The following is a 16,569-nucleotide window of genomic DNA, read 5'->3' on the forward strand; positions in this document are numbered from 1 at the left end:
AGATGGGGCTGTGGCAGTGGTGGAGGTGGTGTTGGCAGATGAGGACAGTGAGGAGGGGCCAGAGGAGGGGCCGGAGGAGGAGATGGCAGCGGCGGCGGTGGTGGTGGTGGAAGGAGGAGGAAGAGGAGCTGCGGTTTCAGCCGGGCCGCTGCCCTTTCCCTCCGCCTCGGAGGAGAGGGCGGGGGACAGAGAGAGGGGCTGAAGATTCCGTCCGCCCCCCTCCCTCCAACTCGTTACATCTGAGGAAGAAAAGGAGAGATAATTATTTATTTATTTGGGAAAATATTTATTTATATATATTTTTTCATCATTTAATTTACATACATCCTCATTTTCGGGGCTCTCTGAGCTCAACACTGGGTCAGAAACATTCATCCAGCTCTGATATTTGGTGAAATGTCCCCAAGCATGATAGCCATCAACAAGGATCAGAATTCGGACTGGATACTTGACTCTTCTTGGCAGAACTGGTAGAGTTCAGACACCTGACTTTTAGTCCCAGTCCACTTACTTTTTTCAGTAGGGCGGCGGTCAGGACTTTAGGAAGGCCATTCCAAAAAGTTTAATGCTGGCCTGCCTTAATCATTTCACACCACCTCTGATGAGTGTTTGGGGTCACGGCCCTGTTGGAACACCAAACTGTGTCCAAGTTTCAACCGTCTAGCTGATAGTTTGAGGTTCTGCTGAAGAATTCTGAGGTAGTCCACCTTCTAGGGTTGGGCAATTAAGCGAAAATTAATCAGAACCAACATTCAGAACCTCTAATCAACTTTACTGTTTTTGAACTTTCCCCACTGTGAGCTCATGTAACGCCCCCTTACTAAACTATAAATCCTACCATGTGTGTAGTCATGTGACTCTGCCACATAAAAGGAACATGGAGAATTCAAACACTGAGCCAAATGAGCAACTCAATCATGCTTAACAGCCGGTACCACCACCATGCTTAACAGCCGGTACCATGTTCTAAGGGTTGAATTCCTCATCTTTACTCCTCCAAACGTCTCATCCTACCATTAAATTTTCCCTCAAAAGGCATTTTTCTTCATATGTGTGACCAAGGAGTTATGGGGGTATGGACATTTGTGACCCTGTGCTGACTTCAGAAATCCCTCCAAAATCTAAATCTCAATGTTTAAATGAGTGTGTAAACGTCCCACCACAACCGTATAATAAAAGCCACTCACTCTGAGGGCGGAGGCTTGGTCCTGGCCCATACGACGGATCGAAGGCGCTTCTTTCCTTGCCAGCCTTGTCCTGTTCTCCTGCTGCTTTCAGCGTCGGAAATTCCTCGTGAGAGAAGGGCTGCAGTCGGCTTGAGGCCCTTAAACCTGCACAACCGGGGGAGGAGGGTCAGATTCGTCGATACATTTGCATATACATTAACATGCATTTCATTTTATTTATATATATATATATATATACATATACACATATATATATATATATATATATATATATATATATATATATATATATATATATACACACACACACACACACACATACACAATATAATGTGTGTGATTTATAAATAAATGTTATCTAACCCTACAAACATTTCAACCTTAACATCATAAGGATCCTACACTGGACATACAGTTCTAGGACAACTTTTTAACTGGTACAGAACCTTCCTCTTATTCTGAGGTTCTTTATTTGTAACCTCTATCAGACCAAACATCTCACGCTCAAAAATATAGGTCCCTAAAATGTTCCTGGTTAGAAGAAAATTCTAGGAAATATATTTATCAGGTCCAGAACTTTTACTGTACGCTGTAGTTCTTTAATATTTAACCCAATCAGATCCGAACACCTCAGACTAAATATAAAGGCTCCTAAATGGACGAAGCTTTGGTGAGCGCCGCTTGCCATGCAACGTCTAGGACGTCTCTATTCATCAAGCCAATCACAGCATAGCAACAGCAAAGCAGGACCGAGGTCTAATAACACTGCTCTGAAGGACTCCAGAGCCGGATGACTCGCGCTGAATGTAGGACCTTGAATTCACTTTTATTGGCACAGACACAGCCTACAAAAGGCGACAAGGCTCTGACGTTCTGCTTTACGCACACATTGCGTAGGTCATCACAATCGAACATGATAACGACCTTTGGGTTTGTGTGCGGCGATGCTGCAGCTGATGTACGTGTCGCTAACAGGGTACAAATGAAAGAGTGGTGACGTTACCATCTTGATCTACTGCCTTTCCATTTAGTTGTGCCCATTGCTTTGGTCCACCTGTGCTTGTGCTCTGTGAGGAAGAAACACAAACAGCATGAATCCACAACCTTCACAAATAAGAAATCAATTACAGACAAGCATACACACACCATGTCCAAATGTTTGTGGACAACCCTTCTAATGAATGCATTCAGCTACTTTGTAACCAAGTTGCACTCATTGCTGACACAGATGAGCAAATGCACATAAGCATGAACCTCCTCCTATTGGCTCCATGCGGCCTAATAATGCCAGGCGTAGGCTAGAGGGGTATAAAGCCCCCCAGCATTGAGCTGTGGAGCAGTGGAGGAGCTGTGTCCTCTGGAATCATGGTGGTGGAGCTCCATCCAGTACTTTTGGGATACAGAGTTGGGGATGATGATGTGGTGATCATCTATCAAACATCCTGACCTCACCAACACTCTTGTCGCTGAATGCAATCAATCAAATCTTCACAGCAATGAGCCCAACTGCCTTTAACTTGACCAAACCAGGACTGACTGACTTTTTAATGTAATGTTTTACCAGTCAGGCCAACTAGTGGGGGCGTTCCAGCGGGAAGGTTACATCAATGCCCACACTATATTTTTTGTATGATCAATTTAATAAATAAATAAATAAATAAATAAATTATCAACAAATAAACAAACAAATAACCAAATAAATAAATAAAAAGAAACAGGCCATCGCCCGTGCCTACCTCCTGGCTGGCTGCCGGTGTTGGCTTCTGAAGATTGGAGACAGATTTCTGCAAAGGCAGCTGCGGCTGCGACTCCTGCAGCTGTGCTGTCGATGCAATGGAACTGGAAGAGAAAAGGAAGGGGGTACAGGTGGGTTAAGCGGAGCTTCTGAGCTGAGCTGATCACACTGACCGAGACGAAACAGGCAGAAAAGCCTCCAAATCGAGAGCTCATCCTGACACAGTGATGTCTTGACGGGGTGGGGACACTTTTTTTAAGCCATTCGTCCTCAATAACCCAAACACACTGGAAAACTCCCAACACTGAAAGTCTCAAAGGAACTGGCCTATACTTTCACAATTAAGAGATTACATGTATTTATTATGGTAAATTACGATGTCACCATAATTGCTCCAAAAAACAGACTGACTGAAATCGAACTGACTGAAAATTCTCTAAAATGGTTAATTTTGATATAATGTTAATACATTAATAACCAATATTGTTACATTTAAGCAGGGATGAACTGAAAACTAACCACCTTTAAAAACCAATAATTGTTTTTTTTTAGCTTTACGCAGACCAGCCCACGTTCCTGGGCTTTAACTTTAGCTGGGCTGTGTCCCAAACCAGTGTTTCAACACTATCCAGCATCAGAACTGCTTTCGTTAGTGTAGCCGTCTCAGTGAAAGTAAAGACGTGTGAGAGTTAGGACACAGGAACGTGTAACTGTACAGCTTTAACGTCCGTCATTCTGGGAATAAATTAGCATGTGTAAGCCGGGCAACGTTACGATATTTTAGCGCAACATGAAAATGATCTTTTCTAAGCATATTGAAACTGCAGGTTCTCTTTCTAACAGTGTAATTAGTCTAATTAGATTACATTTATGGCATTTATCTGACGCTCTTATCCAGAGCGACTTACAAGGTAACTCGTATTACAGATGTGGACCAATGTAGTGTTAGGAGTCTTGCCCAAGGACTCTTATTGGTGTAGCACAGCATAGTTACCCAGACTGGGAACTGAACCCAAGTCTCCCACATAATGTGGGAGCTCACTGGCAGATAGTGGCGTTATCTGTTGAGCCACACCAACCACAGATTAAACTATACCTGACCCAGACAGTAAGAGATAGAGTTTATTAATTCAACAATGGTATTGGATCAGTATTGGGTTCATGTATCTGTGTCTGTAAAACCAGACTAAACTAAAATCCAACAGTAAAATTCTCTCACTTGGTCCGGACCAACGGAATCGAACTATAAGTACAAACACCCCCTTTAGACATGGCTTGTCTAGCCTTGGTCTATCAGCCGGTCCTTGGTGTTCAGACAATGTGTGTACCCAACAGTGTCACCAAGTTCTGGACCACCAAACCAAAGTTCTGAGTCACCAAAATCATGGGGCTGGACATTTTACCCTCTTACATGTCACATGTAGCCAGTCCACCTTAAAACCTAGATCTTACTGGACTCCGAACAACGTTTAATGAACACCACAGATTCTTTCAACTCCATTTTTTAGTCAGGCTGTTTACTTTACTCAACTTCCCCCTTCCACCAACTCTCTCCAATCACCGCCTACTGAATTACACAGCAGCACCATGTTCTCCACCCACACACTCCGCTCTACAGTCACGTAGAGCAGACGTACCTTGGGAAAAGAACATCTCACTCCTTCACGTACATGTACACACACACACACACACACACACTTCATAAACCCTCCCCCTCTCTCTGATCCTTTGTTTTAGGAAAACAAAGAATCACCCACTGACGCACCTCGGTTTCTACCCAAGGCCGAGAAGCAGAGCGTTCTCTAAATATCTCTGCGTACACCTCTGTGTGTGTGTGTGTTATGCATATGAATTTTTATCATAATTACATCACACTTTTAAGTTTACACCTGTAAGATTTAATAAAACGTACAACGATCAGCCAAAACCTTAGCAAAAGCAGCGCAGATGAGGCTGATCCTCATACCTCTTTTGATCGGACTGTTCCTGCTTGTTCGCCCATCCTGTTCCGTCTTTGGGCACAATAATCACGTTTGGATCGTTTCCTTTATTTTCGGATTTCAGGCTCGGCAGGTGAGCGGGTGGGGGCATGCGCCGGGCAGTGGCCACTTTACCAAGACTCTGCAAGCCATGTCGTGGAACAACTGCAGGAAGAGGGATGGAAAAGCAAAATTAGGCTTTTATTGACTATTGATTATCGAACATGTATCAGACACTGTCTAACGTACAGCAGCTATCTCAGGATGAAAGGTCTTAATGACTCTTTTTATTCAGTATCTGCTGAAATGATTCACTACATGCGATAATTGACTCAGTATCTGCTGTGAAATGATTCAGTAACTATTTTACAAGATCCAATGTCTCCAATAGTAAACGACTTGTCTGCTATTAATGATCCAGTTAGTTATAAGTGACTCAAGGTCTACTGTAGATAATTCAGTACAACTCAATTAACGCTCATTTTCCATTCGTATAAGGTGGAGTCAAGAGTCTCAATGTTAAGCAAGACAAGCAAGGAAATGTGAGATTATGATACAGGTGGAATTATTAAAATAATCATAGAGATATAGATATAAACATAAACCTACAAATCTCTTGCTTTCTGGTTCTCTTTAGGGATGCACTGATCCGATATTAGGATCGGGTATCGGTCCTGATTTTAACTAAATTAGCTGGCATCAGATAATTAGGCTGATCCATGGAACCGATCTTTTCACTTTATTTGTTTAACTAAACGTGCAAATAAATAAATTAAAATTGCAATTTAGCACATTTATGTGTGTTAATTCTTTATATTATATAAAGTAATGTTTAGGTAAATCCTGATGCCTTAAATCTCTACCACTCTACTACAGTTCATTAATTCAGCAATGGTATCGGACTGGTATCGACCGAAATGCAATGTTTATGCATCGTAACTGAAAAAAGGCAGATCGGTGCATCTCTAGTTCTCTTAAACTGAAAGAGATCAATTCTACATACAGTGGACATTAAAAACTATGCAGTTCCATGGCCCTGAATAGACATGTTGCTTTCTGTCTACCCATAACTGAAATAAATCTGATTTTTCACATAAAAAAAAACAAACAGTTGTTCTTACCGGTGTTTTTCTGAGTTTCTATTGACTTTCCCTTGTACTTGTCAAATAGGCTGAGCGAAGAATACTTGCTTTTCCCATCCTTGGACTTGGTTATTTGCCCCAAACGATCGGACATTGCGATGTAATGTCATCGAGTATGGAAATTTTTCTTTGCGCCTCTTCCTCTGTACCTTCTGTTTCTGCAGATTCAAAAATAAACCAAATTAACTCAAATCATATCACAAGGTCCTCAAGGTCCCCAGAGTGACACTGCAATTACTTTAGCAATCAAGTCATTCAACACTGAGAGTTTACATATTAATAAGGTTCAATACAGATCAAACAACTGAAAACTCAAATTCCACTAACTACAAAACTGCCACCTAACCACTGCTAGACCGACTCAACAGCAGCACTGCGCAAAACCAGACGTGCAAACGTGCAATTATTGAATTTCCCCCCATAGAAGCTCCAGATCTGATCAGAACAGATAAAGCAGCTAAACATGAATCCAGTAAAAAGGAGAATCAAGAGCTTCTCATTCTGAAGAAAGAAAGTAGTGAGATCTTGTCGGTGAGCTAGTCTGAAGAACAGAGCTCGGTTCCTCCAGGGTTCTCCTGGACGCCCCCCAGTCCAGCCAGCACAGCGTGGAGGATGTGTTCAACTCCATCAGCAGCAGCAGCAGCAGCAGCAGCAGCTCACCTGATTTACCATCATTAAGCCCTGATTTACCACCAAACCAGGTGTTGATCTGAGGAGAACTCTAAATAACACTAGACTCCATGAGAGAGGAGAACTTTGGAGATGTTCTAATGATGAACACAGTGATGGAGAACCTCCACCACATTTAGTGTTTATTCTAATATCTGTGCTTAACTGAGCAGATAGTCAGCTCTACACTGATTTACACAGGGGGGTTAAACTTCACAATACTGTATATGTACACATGCATGTTTTTAGGCGTGTAGAGATATGAAACATTAAATTATACAGCATAATTTGTACTACTCCTCTATAATTCGAGTTTATTCAGATGGTACATGTAAACGAATCCAGTGTACGTGGTATATGGGTAGTAGTGATTGTATCAGTGGTGTGCAGATGTGTATGGGAGTGAGTGGTGAGCAATATTCAGTGAGAAAGGTGAGCTGAGGTAAACGGGCTCACTGAAAGATTCAGGAGGAAACAGAAATGCCAGGGGAAGTGTGCCGTTTAGACCTCTAGCACGCGATCTGCACTCAGACCACCGGTCTGACTCTGGAAACTGGAATTAGCCTTTATTTGAGATTAATTTCTTGTTTTTTTTTTATTACTTTGGCATTTGTTTTTTTGGTTTATGCATCAATTTACACACCCATTCTCCAACCTCCCAACATCCCATAAAATTAAACAGGCTGTTTATGGGTTTTGGGTGGAACTTCAGAAAGGGGTTCACCCACATTTATGCGTTTAGCTTGAGCTGAGCATTATCCTTCGGTTATAGCGAGGTCTAAATGTGCTCAAATAAACGTTCAACAAAGTCCTGCAACATCCAGGCCACCCTAGAGAGGACTTGCTTGGACAACAGGCTGAGTTTCAGTGCCCTGCGTTCATTTCAGGACTTTTCTACCAGTAGAAGATAAAGATGGGGGGATACAGCTGGAGATGCTCTGGCCTGAGCAGTGAGAACACCACCATGGCAAACACAGAAAACACAGAAAACACTCAATTTATAAATTAAATAAATAAATTATAAAGTAAATTAAATGGCTATATATTAGTGCTGTAGTCAATGGGAACATCTGGCTCCATTCACCACCACTGTAAGGATATCAGAGTGGTCAGGTTTCTCAAACCTGTAAGTCTGGAGGGCTGTTGGCTCCGAAAGAGCAACCAGAAACCACACTCCAGCAGAGGTGAACAACAGCGTCCTCAGATTAGTCACAGATGACTTCTCGAAGAGGGGACAGCAACAGAAAGGTTCCTCCGGGTCCCGGATGGAAATTCGGCACTCATGGGGTTCGCTAGTTACACTAGGAACGGGGACTAGATACCAGGGCCTGACCAGGGCCATTGCAGCTGGTTGGTATTACAGGTCAAATGGATACTGCCATCCCCCTAAATTAGGAGTGAAGAAATATAGATTGAAGATGGGTCGAGATTCCCGTCTCTGACCCTCCCAGTGTCTAAACTGGTGGATTCAAGCGCCAGACTATGGTTGTGTGTGAAACTGACCAATGGACACTCAGTCTTCTGCCTCTGGCTGTTTCTATACTACCGGACTCCGACATTCCACTGTTTTTGGGAAGCTGAGACTCTGAGAACTCGGTTTAAGCACCAGAACAGTTCGTTCACACGAGTGAAGGGATGTTCTCACAGGAGATAGAAGGAATTTCTCAAATCTGACTTCGATTTATCAGGTTTAGGGTCTGATTATCTCCTCACACGGCACTCTAGGTCAGACGGGGGCTCATTATGAAGGAAGAGGAGATGATGCTCATACGCAAGTGGAAAATTTAGAGTGTTAGACTCCAGAGGGTTAAACCCTAACCTCCCTAACCGTATTCAGATTCCCCTGTTCTGATTGGATAAAAAGGTTATTTTACTTAGTATAAACACACAATTTGAATAAAATGACAGATTTCCAAAAATTGGCTTTAAAAAATTAAATAAATAAAAATAAATAAATAAAAGTAATTGGGGCAGTGGTGGCTCAGCGGTTAGAGCACCAGGCCATTGATGACTAGGCTGTGGGTTTGATACCGTGTCCCTGTTAGGCCCCCAACCAAGGCCCTTCACCCTCTCTGCTACCTGGGCGCTACAGCAATGGCTGTCCACCGCCCTGGGCATTTGTGTCCACCAGCACTGTGTGCATGTATGTACGGATACAGGTCACATTCAAAACGGCAATGTGAAGAGCCTACAACACACACCTGATTTGGGCCACTTTACCTGCCATAGACTCCCTCTGAAGACTCTTCCTATATTATAATAGTACCCAAGTCAGATGTAAAAGTCACAGAATTCACTCCTATATTACCTAAATCCCCCTCCTGGTGGCGTAATAGAGCACTGTTAACTAGCTATATCTCTTAAAAATAAATATATTATATATTTTAATTAAAAAATGTATTTAAAAAGTGCTGTTTTACTAAATAACGGCTGTTTTGGAGAAAAATGGGTTTGTTAAGCCCTTTTCACACCAGTCCCATCAGCTTTAACTGGGTGGGCTCTTTGTACTGGAGAAATTAGGACTGGTACTGGTGTTCAAACAACCCTTAGAAACAGTCCCTCATCCCCACTTCTAAATACAGCACAAACAGCATAAAACAGCAGCTCTCATTTCCAGAAACCCAAACGCTTCAGAAAACATTCAGAGACGTACTCAAACCACTTAAGGAAACATCTGAAGGAGTTCAAGCTCACGGCATCAATCCTAACGTGCCACTTCTGGAGACCAAACATCTCAAAAAGCACAAACACAGTACCAGTCAAAAGTCTGAACACACCTGCTGGAATGGGTGCTGATCATGAGCTTAAAAACATCTGATCCCATATTGGCGGCCAAGTCGGGAGTTGAGCTGAGAGGAGGTGATCGGCTCATATCGGCTATTAAGTCCATTTATTGGTTTTGCTAAATGAGTAAATGTGTGTATTAATGTACATTAGCATACTGTAGCTGCAGGAGTTGAGAGGTCTTTCCAACCTCACGGTCCTACAACTTGGGCCAACTTGGGACCCCCCACCACAACATCCCAACTATTACCCAAATGTCCCCAGTGTCCTTTTTACTGAGCAAAATAAATAAATAAATACATAAAAATACGGCCAGCCTAGCATTTGGACCAGATGTTTTAAGACTATGACGAGTACACCTTCAAGCAGGTGGGCTCGAACTCCGTAAAAGCGTGTAGTGGGACGCCGCTCACATTAGGCCCATCAGAATCAACCGGTTGGGCTCTTCTAACTGGACAATTTAGGATGTGTTCCTTTGCTTGCACACAATTAAATGAAACAGAAATCAATGCATTCCTGTCCAACATTTCACACAAAACAGCTGAAACCCAATGGGCTTCCAATCGGGACGACCCGATTTTCTTTACTGGACCAAAATCAAAACTGCTACTTAAACCATCCATCTAAACACAGATTTATGTTGCTGGGTATGTTTTTGGGTATGTTTATGTGCTGGGTTTTTAAACGCGCTCAGTTCAAGTAATAAAGCCAATTTTCTCCAAAACGTCTGTAGCCCAGTCCTTCTCGCTGTAGCCCAGTCCGAGAGAACCGAGCGAGCTGCTTTTACTGGGGACACTGGGACTGGTCATGTGTTCATACATACCCACATTTGATGGGTTTGGGGAACAAATTCACACCTTTTTTAAAACCTAATCTAAAGAACCGATTTAAATGCTTTATGTTCCAAAACTGATTAATTTTAATGTAATAAATGCATTTTTTCTCCAAAACGTTTGTAGTGCAGTCCGTCTTGGTGTAGCTCAGTCAGAGGGAACTGAGTGAGCCGTTTAATCGGGGACACTGGGACTGGTCCTGTGTTCACACACACCTAAATTAGATGGATTTGCGGAACAAATTCCTTAATTCAGAGTCAAAATCCTGCTAAAACAGATGTTGAAAACCAATCTAATAAAACATATTTCAATGTTTTATGTTCCAACAATCCATTTTTCTCCAAAATGTCAGGGTGAGCTGTTTTTACTGGGGACACTGGGACTGCTCCTGTTTTCTCCCTCTCACACCCCTATATTAACTGGATTTAGAAAACAATTAACCAAAAAAAAAAAAAAAAAAAAAAAAAAAAAAAAAAAAAAAAAAAAAAAAAAACTCATCCAGAGTCAAAATTCTCTCTTTTAAATAAATAAATTACTCTGCCATCAATCTGAGGAGGTTTCCTCTGTGAAACGGCAATAAAACCAAGACCACTGAGCAACATCCCAGTAAAGCAGCTCACTCCGTTCCCTCTGACTGGGCTACAGCGAGGAGGACTGAGGAAATATTTGTATTTAAATATATAAGTGTGTGTGAGTATTTTATTTATATATATATATATATATATATATATATATATATATATATATATATATATATATTTATTATTATTATTATTATTATTATTATTTCAGTCCTTCTCACCATAGCTCAATCAGAGAGACCTGAGCAGGCTGCTTTCACTGGGGACCCTGGGACTGGTCCTGTGTTCCCTCACACACCTAAATTACTGGATTTGCTCCCCAAATTCACTCATTTAGAGTCAAAATCCTGCTAAAATTCTCAGTTTATAGGAAACCCACACATTTACACTCCGCCGTCAAACTAAGGAGGCTTGCTTTGCGTTACTGAAGACCAACAAATCAAGACCACTGAGCAACATCTAGCTGAAGAACTGCTCAGGTAAAAATGTCAGTATTTCAGTCCTTCTGGTTGTAGCCCAGTCAGGGGACTATTATTAATATACTGGGGACACTGGGACAGGCCCTGTGTTCACACACACACACACACACACACACACACACACACACACCTAAATGTGATGGATTTGGGGGACGAATTCCCTCATCCTCTCACACCAACACAGATCACAGGGAGGCAAATCCAGCAAATCCAGCCAAAGCCTGGTTCCTATAACCCCCCTAACGCAGTCCTAATCACACTGACGCGCTATTTTAACTTTACAGCATAACTAAAACCATTAAAAACCGTCTAAAACATCGTTAAAACGTGTTTAAATGTCTGGTAGAAACAGCTAGTAGCTAGGCTAGAGCTAACGTTAGTTACGCTAGCTAATGCTAACGCTGCTAGCTTTAGCTCAACTCGCTGTGCAACGTTTAAACGAACACACACGAATACAGAACCCCTTTATCAGCACTTATTAGTCTTTATTAGCGCTTATTAAGACCGTTTTTTATTTATTTGACCGTTTATTAGGTAATATTTCTAACCAGGGTTGCATGTAAACATCGCTAGCCGTAGCTAGCTAACGTAGCCTAGCCTAGCCGGTCATTGCTGGCTTGTTTATGGACGTTTTGCTGAGATTCTTCTTCATAATAATAATAATAATAATAAATAAATGATATATAATGATGTTAATGATGTTTAAAGGGGTTAAATGAGCATTTAAGTAGCATAAACAGCTGAGTTTGTTTGCAATGGTTCCCAATAACGGAGCAGCCAGCCAGCTAGCGGGGTTAGGGGACTCCTGTGAGCGTTGAGAGAAGCAGGGCTTTGATTTTGGGAGTCTTGAATGAGTCTGGGAGGATTTAAGGATTTATTTAGGGTTTTAAAGAGGTGTAGAGAGTAGTAATAATGATGCTAAATGAATAAATACAGCAAACCACACAGAGCGGGGTCGTAATGCTGAGCTTCGCCTCTGCAGACCAAGCGAGCGGAGCGGAGAGTCGACTCTGAATCAGATACCCAAAACGAATCAGGGCGTTTTTAATATATCTAGCTATTAGTTTCTTATAAATCTGATCAATGTAGGTGGTAAACGTGTAAAAATGCCACCGAGCCTTTAGCTACTATCCTCTGTTATTCGCTGCCTCTCGGTTTGAGGCGCATAAAGAAGGGGAGATTAAAAATGGCTGCAGCGCCAGAACAAAGCGGCAGCGAAGTCAAGGGGGGCAGCGGAGCTTCGGGTTAAAAATAAAGGCATCGTTTTCAGCCAAACGGGCTCGATAACTCACCGATTCAACGGGTTAGCTTTCTTGTGTGTCGGATGATGCGAAATAAGTCCACCTGCGTGTGAAATCTGGAAGGATGGATGAAGATTCTGCGGCCGATTCTGTGTTTCTTTAATCTGTTCGCCGTTTACTTGTGTTGCCACACGGCCTGCTGTCGGATATGACGTGTGTGCGTGTCAAACCGCGACCCCTACAGGCGCGTCCGGGTATTACACCCAGCGGTGTTTTTTTTAATGTAGTCGTAGGGGTATTTTTTTTTTTTTGGTATTTTTAGAGATATTTAAAACTATTAGAGCATTTAAATTGATCATCATACGTAATATTTTAATTTGCTTAGTACCAGGATTACAAGAAAATTCTCAAATTCTCAAATCTAATCAGTCAGTGAAAAGCTTTAAATACCATCTGATCACCATAAACAATATGATCAAAAATGATAGAAGGTATAAAATCTAAAGATTAAAGCAAAAAAATGAAAATTGATCATCATACGTAATATTTTAATTTGCTTAGTACCAAGATTACAAGAAAATTCTCAAATTCTCAAATCTAATCAGTCAGTGAAAAGCTTTAAATACCATCTGATCACCATAAACAATATGATCAAAAATGATAGAAGGTATAAAATCTAAAGATTAAAGCAAAAAAAAAATAATAATAATCAAATCATCCCAAATGTATTGGACGGAGCATCAGGGGTTTGCACCCTGGCATTAGGAGGCATGGTGCCAATAGGTGGATGTTGAGTTCCTATTCTATTGGCAGTACTCCTCTAGAAGAACTAGACGAGCCATGCACGTGCATTTGCACATCTGTGTCAATGTAAGTTGCAGTGGCTGCAACTTAAAGCAGATGAATGTGCTCATTAGAAGAAAGGAGCGTCCGCAAACATTTGGCCACATAGTGTATCAGTGTGTCTGGGGAGAAGGGTCTGGCTCGCTTTGTGGTTTTTGAGAAGCTGTTCCTGATGGGCCACTATTCACAACTGTGATCATTGGTATCATAGCCTCCGTGAGTAGCCATAACATTAGGACCACCTGCTTAGCTCATGGACTCCACAGAACCTCTGAAGGTATCCTGTGGTATCTGGAGACCTGTTTAGAAGTTAGCAGCAGATCCTTGTTGAAGTGCTGTAAGGTGTGAGGTGGGCAGGGCCGGCTGTCCTTCCTTGGAGCAGTTTTAGTAGGTACTGACCACTGTGTACTGGGAGGGAACCCCCACAAGACCTGATGTCTGATGTTTTGGAGAATTCTGAAAATTTGGTGGAGTTTCCCCTTTAAAAAAAGGATGAACCCACAGAAGATGCTGGATGTCCATCTGGATGGACGTTGTTTACTAAAAACGCTAATCACCCCAGCCTGAGGAGATGAAGGTGGGGTGAGTTCACGCTGATCTGCTGCCAGTTCACACTCTGCGTGTTACTGTGTGTAGTAAGGCAGGACGTGGGAGGACCGGAGGTGTGGTCATTTTCACTGAGGGTGAGAAAACACAGAGGTGTTAGTGGGTACTGTCAGCTGGTGCTGTGCCATCAGCAGTGGCTTTGGGTTTGTGTAAATGAAAAGCCATGAAGTTCAAAAGTCATCTGCAGAAATCTTGTCCTATTATTAATAATACACTATATTGACAAAAGTATTGGGACACTGCCTCATTCAATTCATCTTTTAAACTCTAGGGTATAAAAAAAAAATCTGATCCTGCTTCTGTTGGAGTAACTGTCTCTACTGTCCAGGGAAGAAGAATGAAGGCTTTCTACAAGATTTTGGAGGAACATTGCTGTGCAGATTTGATTGCATTCAGCGACAAGAGCGTTAGTGAGGTCAGGCTGTTGGATGATCCTCACCACCCCAACTCATCATCCTCAACTCATCCCAAAAGTACTGGATGGAGCTCCACCACCATCATTCCAGAGAACACAGCTCCTCCACTGCTCAACAGCTCCTCAATGCTGGGGGGCTTCACACCCCTCTAGCCCACGCCACGCATTAGGCAGTATGGTGCCAATAGATTCAGGGTGTTGATCTGCTCCAGAGAGTCCTATTCTATTGGCAGTACTTCTTCTCTACAGGGACTAGACAAGCTGTGTGTGTATTTGCACATCTGTGTCAGTAATGGGTGCAGCTTAAAGTAGCTGAGTGCTTTTATTAGAAGGAGTGTCCACAAACATTTGGACATGTAGTGTGTCAGTGTTGGAAGAGGGCCGGTACTCATCTGTACCCGCAGTATAGCACAAGATAGGTGTAAGTAGTCAGTGAGAGTGTCTACCTGTAATTAACTCTATATAACATTAGAATAAACCCAAATAAACATAAAATCAGTGGTCAGTGAGAGTGTCTACCTGTAATTAACTCTATATAACATTAGAATAAACCCACATAAACAGAAAGTCAGTGGTTAGTGAGAGTGTCTACCTGTAATTAACTCTATATAACATTAGAATAAACCCAAATAAACAGAAAGTCAGTGGTCAGTGAGAGTGTCTACCTGTAATTAACTCTATATAACATTAGAATAAACCCAAATAAACAGAAAGTCAGTGGTCAGTGAGAGTGTCTACCTGTAATTAACTCTATATAACATTAGAATAAACCCAAATAAACATAAAGTCAGTGGTCAGTGAGAGTGTCTACCTGTAATTAACTCTATATAACATTAGAATAAACCCAAATAAACATAAAATCAGTGGTCAGTGAGAGTGTCTACCTGTAATTAACTCTATATAACATTAGAATAAACCCAAATAAACAGAAAGTCAGTGGTTAGTGAGAGTGTCTACCTGTAATTAACTCTATATAACATTAGAATAAACCCAAATAAACATAAATTCAGTGGTCAGTGAAAGTGTCTACCTGTAATTAACTCTATATAACATTAGAAAAAACCCAAATAAACATAAAGTCAGTGGTCAGTGAGAGCGTCTACTTGTAATTAACTCTATATAACATTAGAATAAACCCAAATACGCATAAAGTCAGTAAGAGTGTCTACCTGTGATTAACTCTATATAAAATTAGAATAAACCCAAATAAACATAAAGTCAGTGGTCAGTGAGAGTGTCTACTTGTAATTAACTCTATATAACATTAGAATAAACCCAAATAAACATAGTCAGTGATCAGTGAGAGTGTCTACCTGTAATTAACTCTATATAACATTAGAATAAACCCAAATACGCATAAAGTCAGTAAGAGTGTCTACCTGTGATTAACTCTATATAAAATTAGAATAAACCCAAATAAACATAAAGTCAGTGGTCAGTGAGAGTGTCTACCTGTAATTAGCTCTATATAACAGTAGAATAAACCCAAATAAACATAAAGTCAGTGGTCAGTGAGAGTGTCTACCTGTAATTAACTCTATATAACATTAGAATAACCCAAATAAACATAAAGTCAGTGGTCAGTGAGAGTGTCTACCTGTAATTAACTCTATATAACATTAGAATAAACCCAAATACGCATAAAGTCAGTAAGAGTGTCTACCTGTGATTAACTCTATATAAAATTAGAATAAACCCAAATAAACATAAAGTCAGTGGTCACTAAGAGTGTCTACCTGTAATTAACTCTATATAACATTAGAATAAACCCAAATAAACATAAAGTCAGTGGTCAGTAAGAGTGTCTACCTGTAATTAACTCTATATAACATTAGAATAAATCCAAATAAACAAAGTCAGTGGTCAGTGAGAGTGTCTACCTGTAATTAACTCTATATAACATTAGAATAAACCCAAATAAACATAAAGTCAGTGGTCAGTGAGAGTGTCTACCTGTAATTAACTCTATATAACATTAGAATAACCCAAATAAACATAAAGTCAGTGGTCAGTGAGAGTGTCTACCTGTAATTAACTCTATATAACATTAGAATAAACCCAAATAAACATAAAGT

At 41.1% G+C, this 16,569-nt stretch overlaps 1 protein-coding gene and 1 non-coding gene across 4 annotated transcripts in view; both read right to left on the reverse strand.

Moving 5' to 3' along the window:
• The window catches only part of prrc2b (proline-rich coiled-coil 2B), a 35,385-nt gene extending 22,541 nt beyond the window's left edge, over positions 1-12,844 (reverse strand). For all 3 annotated transcript variants that reach the window (XM_072692633.1, XM_072692625.1, XM_072692638.1), the window contains exons 1-7: positions 12,682-12,844; positions 6,023-6,201; positions 4,889-5,066; positions 2,924-3,026; positions 2,191-2,254; positions 1,188-1,331; positions 1-239 (exon numbers count right to left, since the gene is read on the reverse strand). The exon at positions 1-239 is cut by the window's left edge and continues 123 nt beyond it. In XM_072692633.1, coding sequence (XP_072548734.1) covers positions 1-239; positions 1,188-1,331; positions 2,191-2,254; positions 2,924-3,026; positions 4,889-5,066; positions 6,023-6,137 — 843 coding nt within the window. In that variant the 5' untranslated portion in view covers positions 6,138-6,201; positions 12,682-12,844. The remainder of the gene's footprint in view (positions 240-1,187; positions 1,332-2,190; positions 2,255-2,923; positions 3,027-4,888; positions 5,067-6,022; positions 6,202-12,681) is intronic.
• On the reverse strand, positions 1,990-2,130 carry LOC140538463 (small nucleolar RNA SNORA68). Its single transcript, XR_011977766.1, has one exon. It is a non-coding gene; the product is annotated as a small nucleolar RNA SNORA68 (small nucleolar RNA).
• Positions 12,845-16,569: the final 3,725 nt, after the last annotated feature.

Source organism: Salminus brasiliensis, chromosome 1 (genome assembly GCF_030463535.1).
Source record: "Salminus brasiliensis chromosome 1, fSalBra1.hap2, whole genome shotgun sequence".
In the NCBI taxonomy this organism is placed as follows: Eukaryota; Metazoa; Chordata; class Actinopteri; order Characiformes; family Bryconidae; genus Salminus; species Salminus brasiliensis.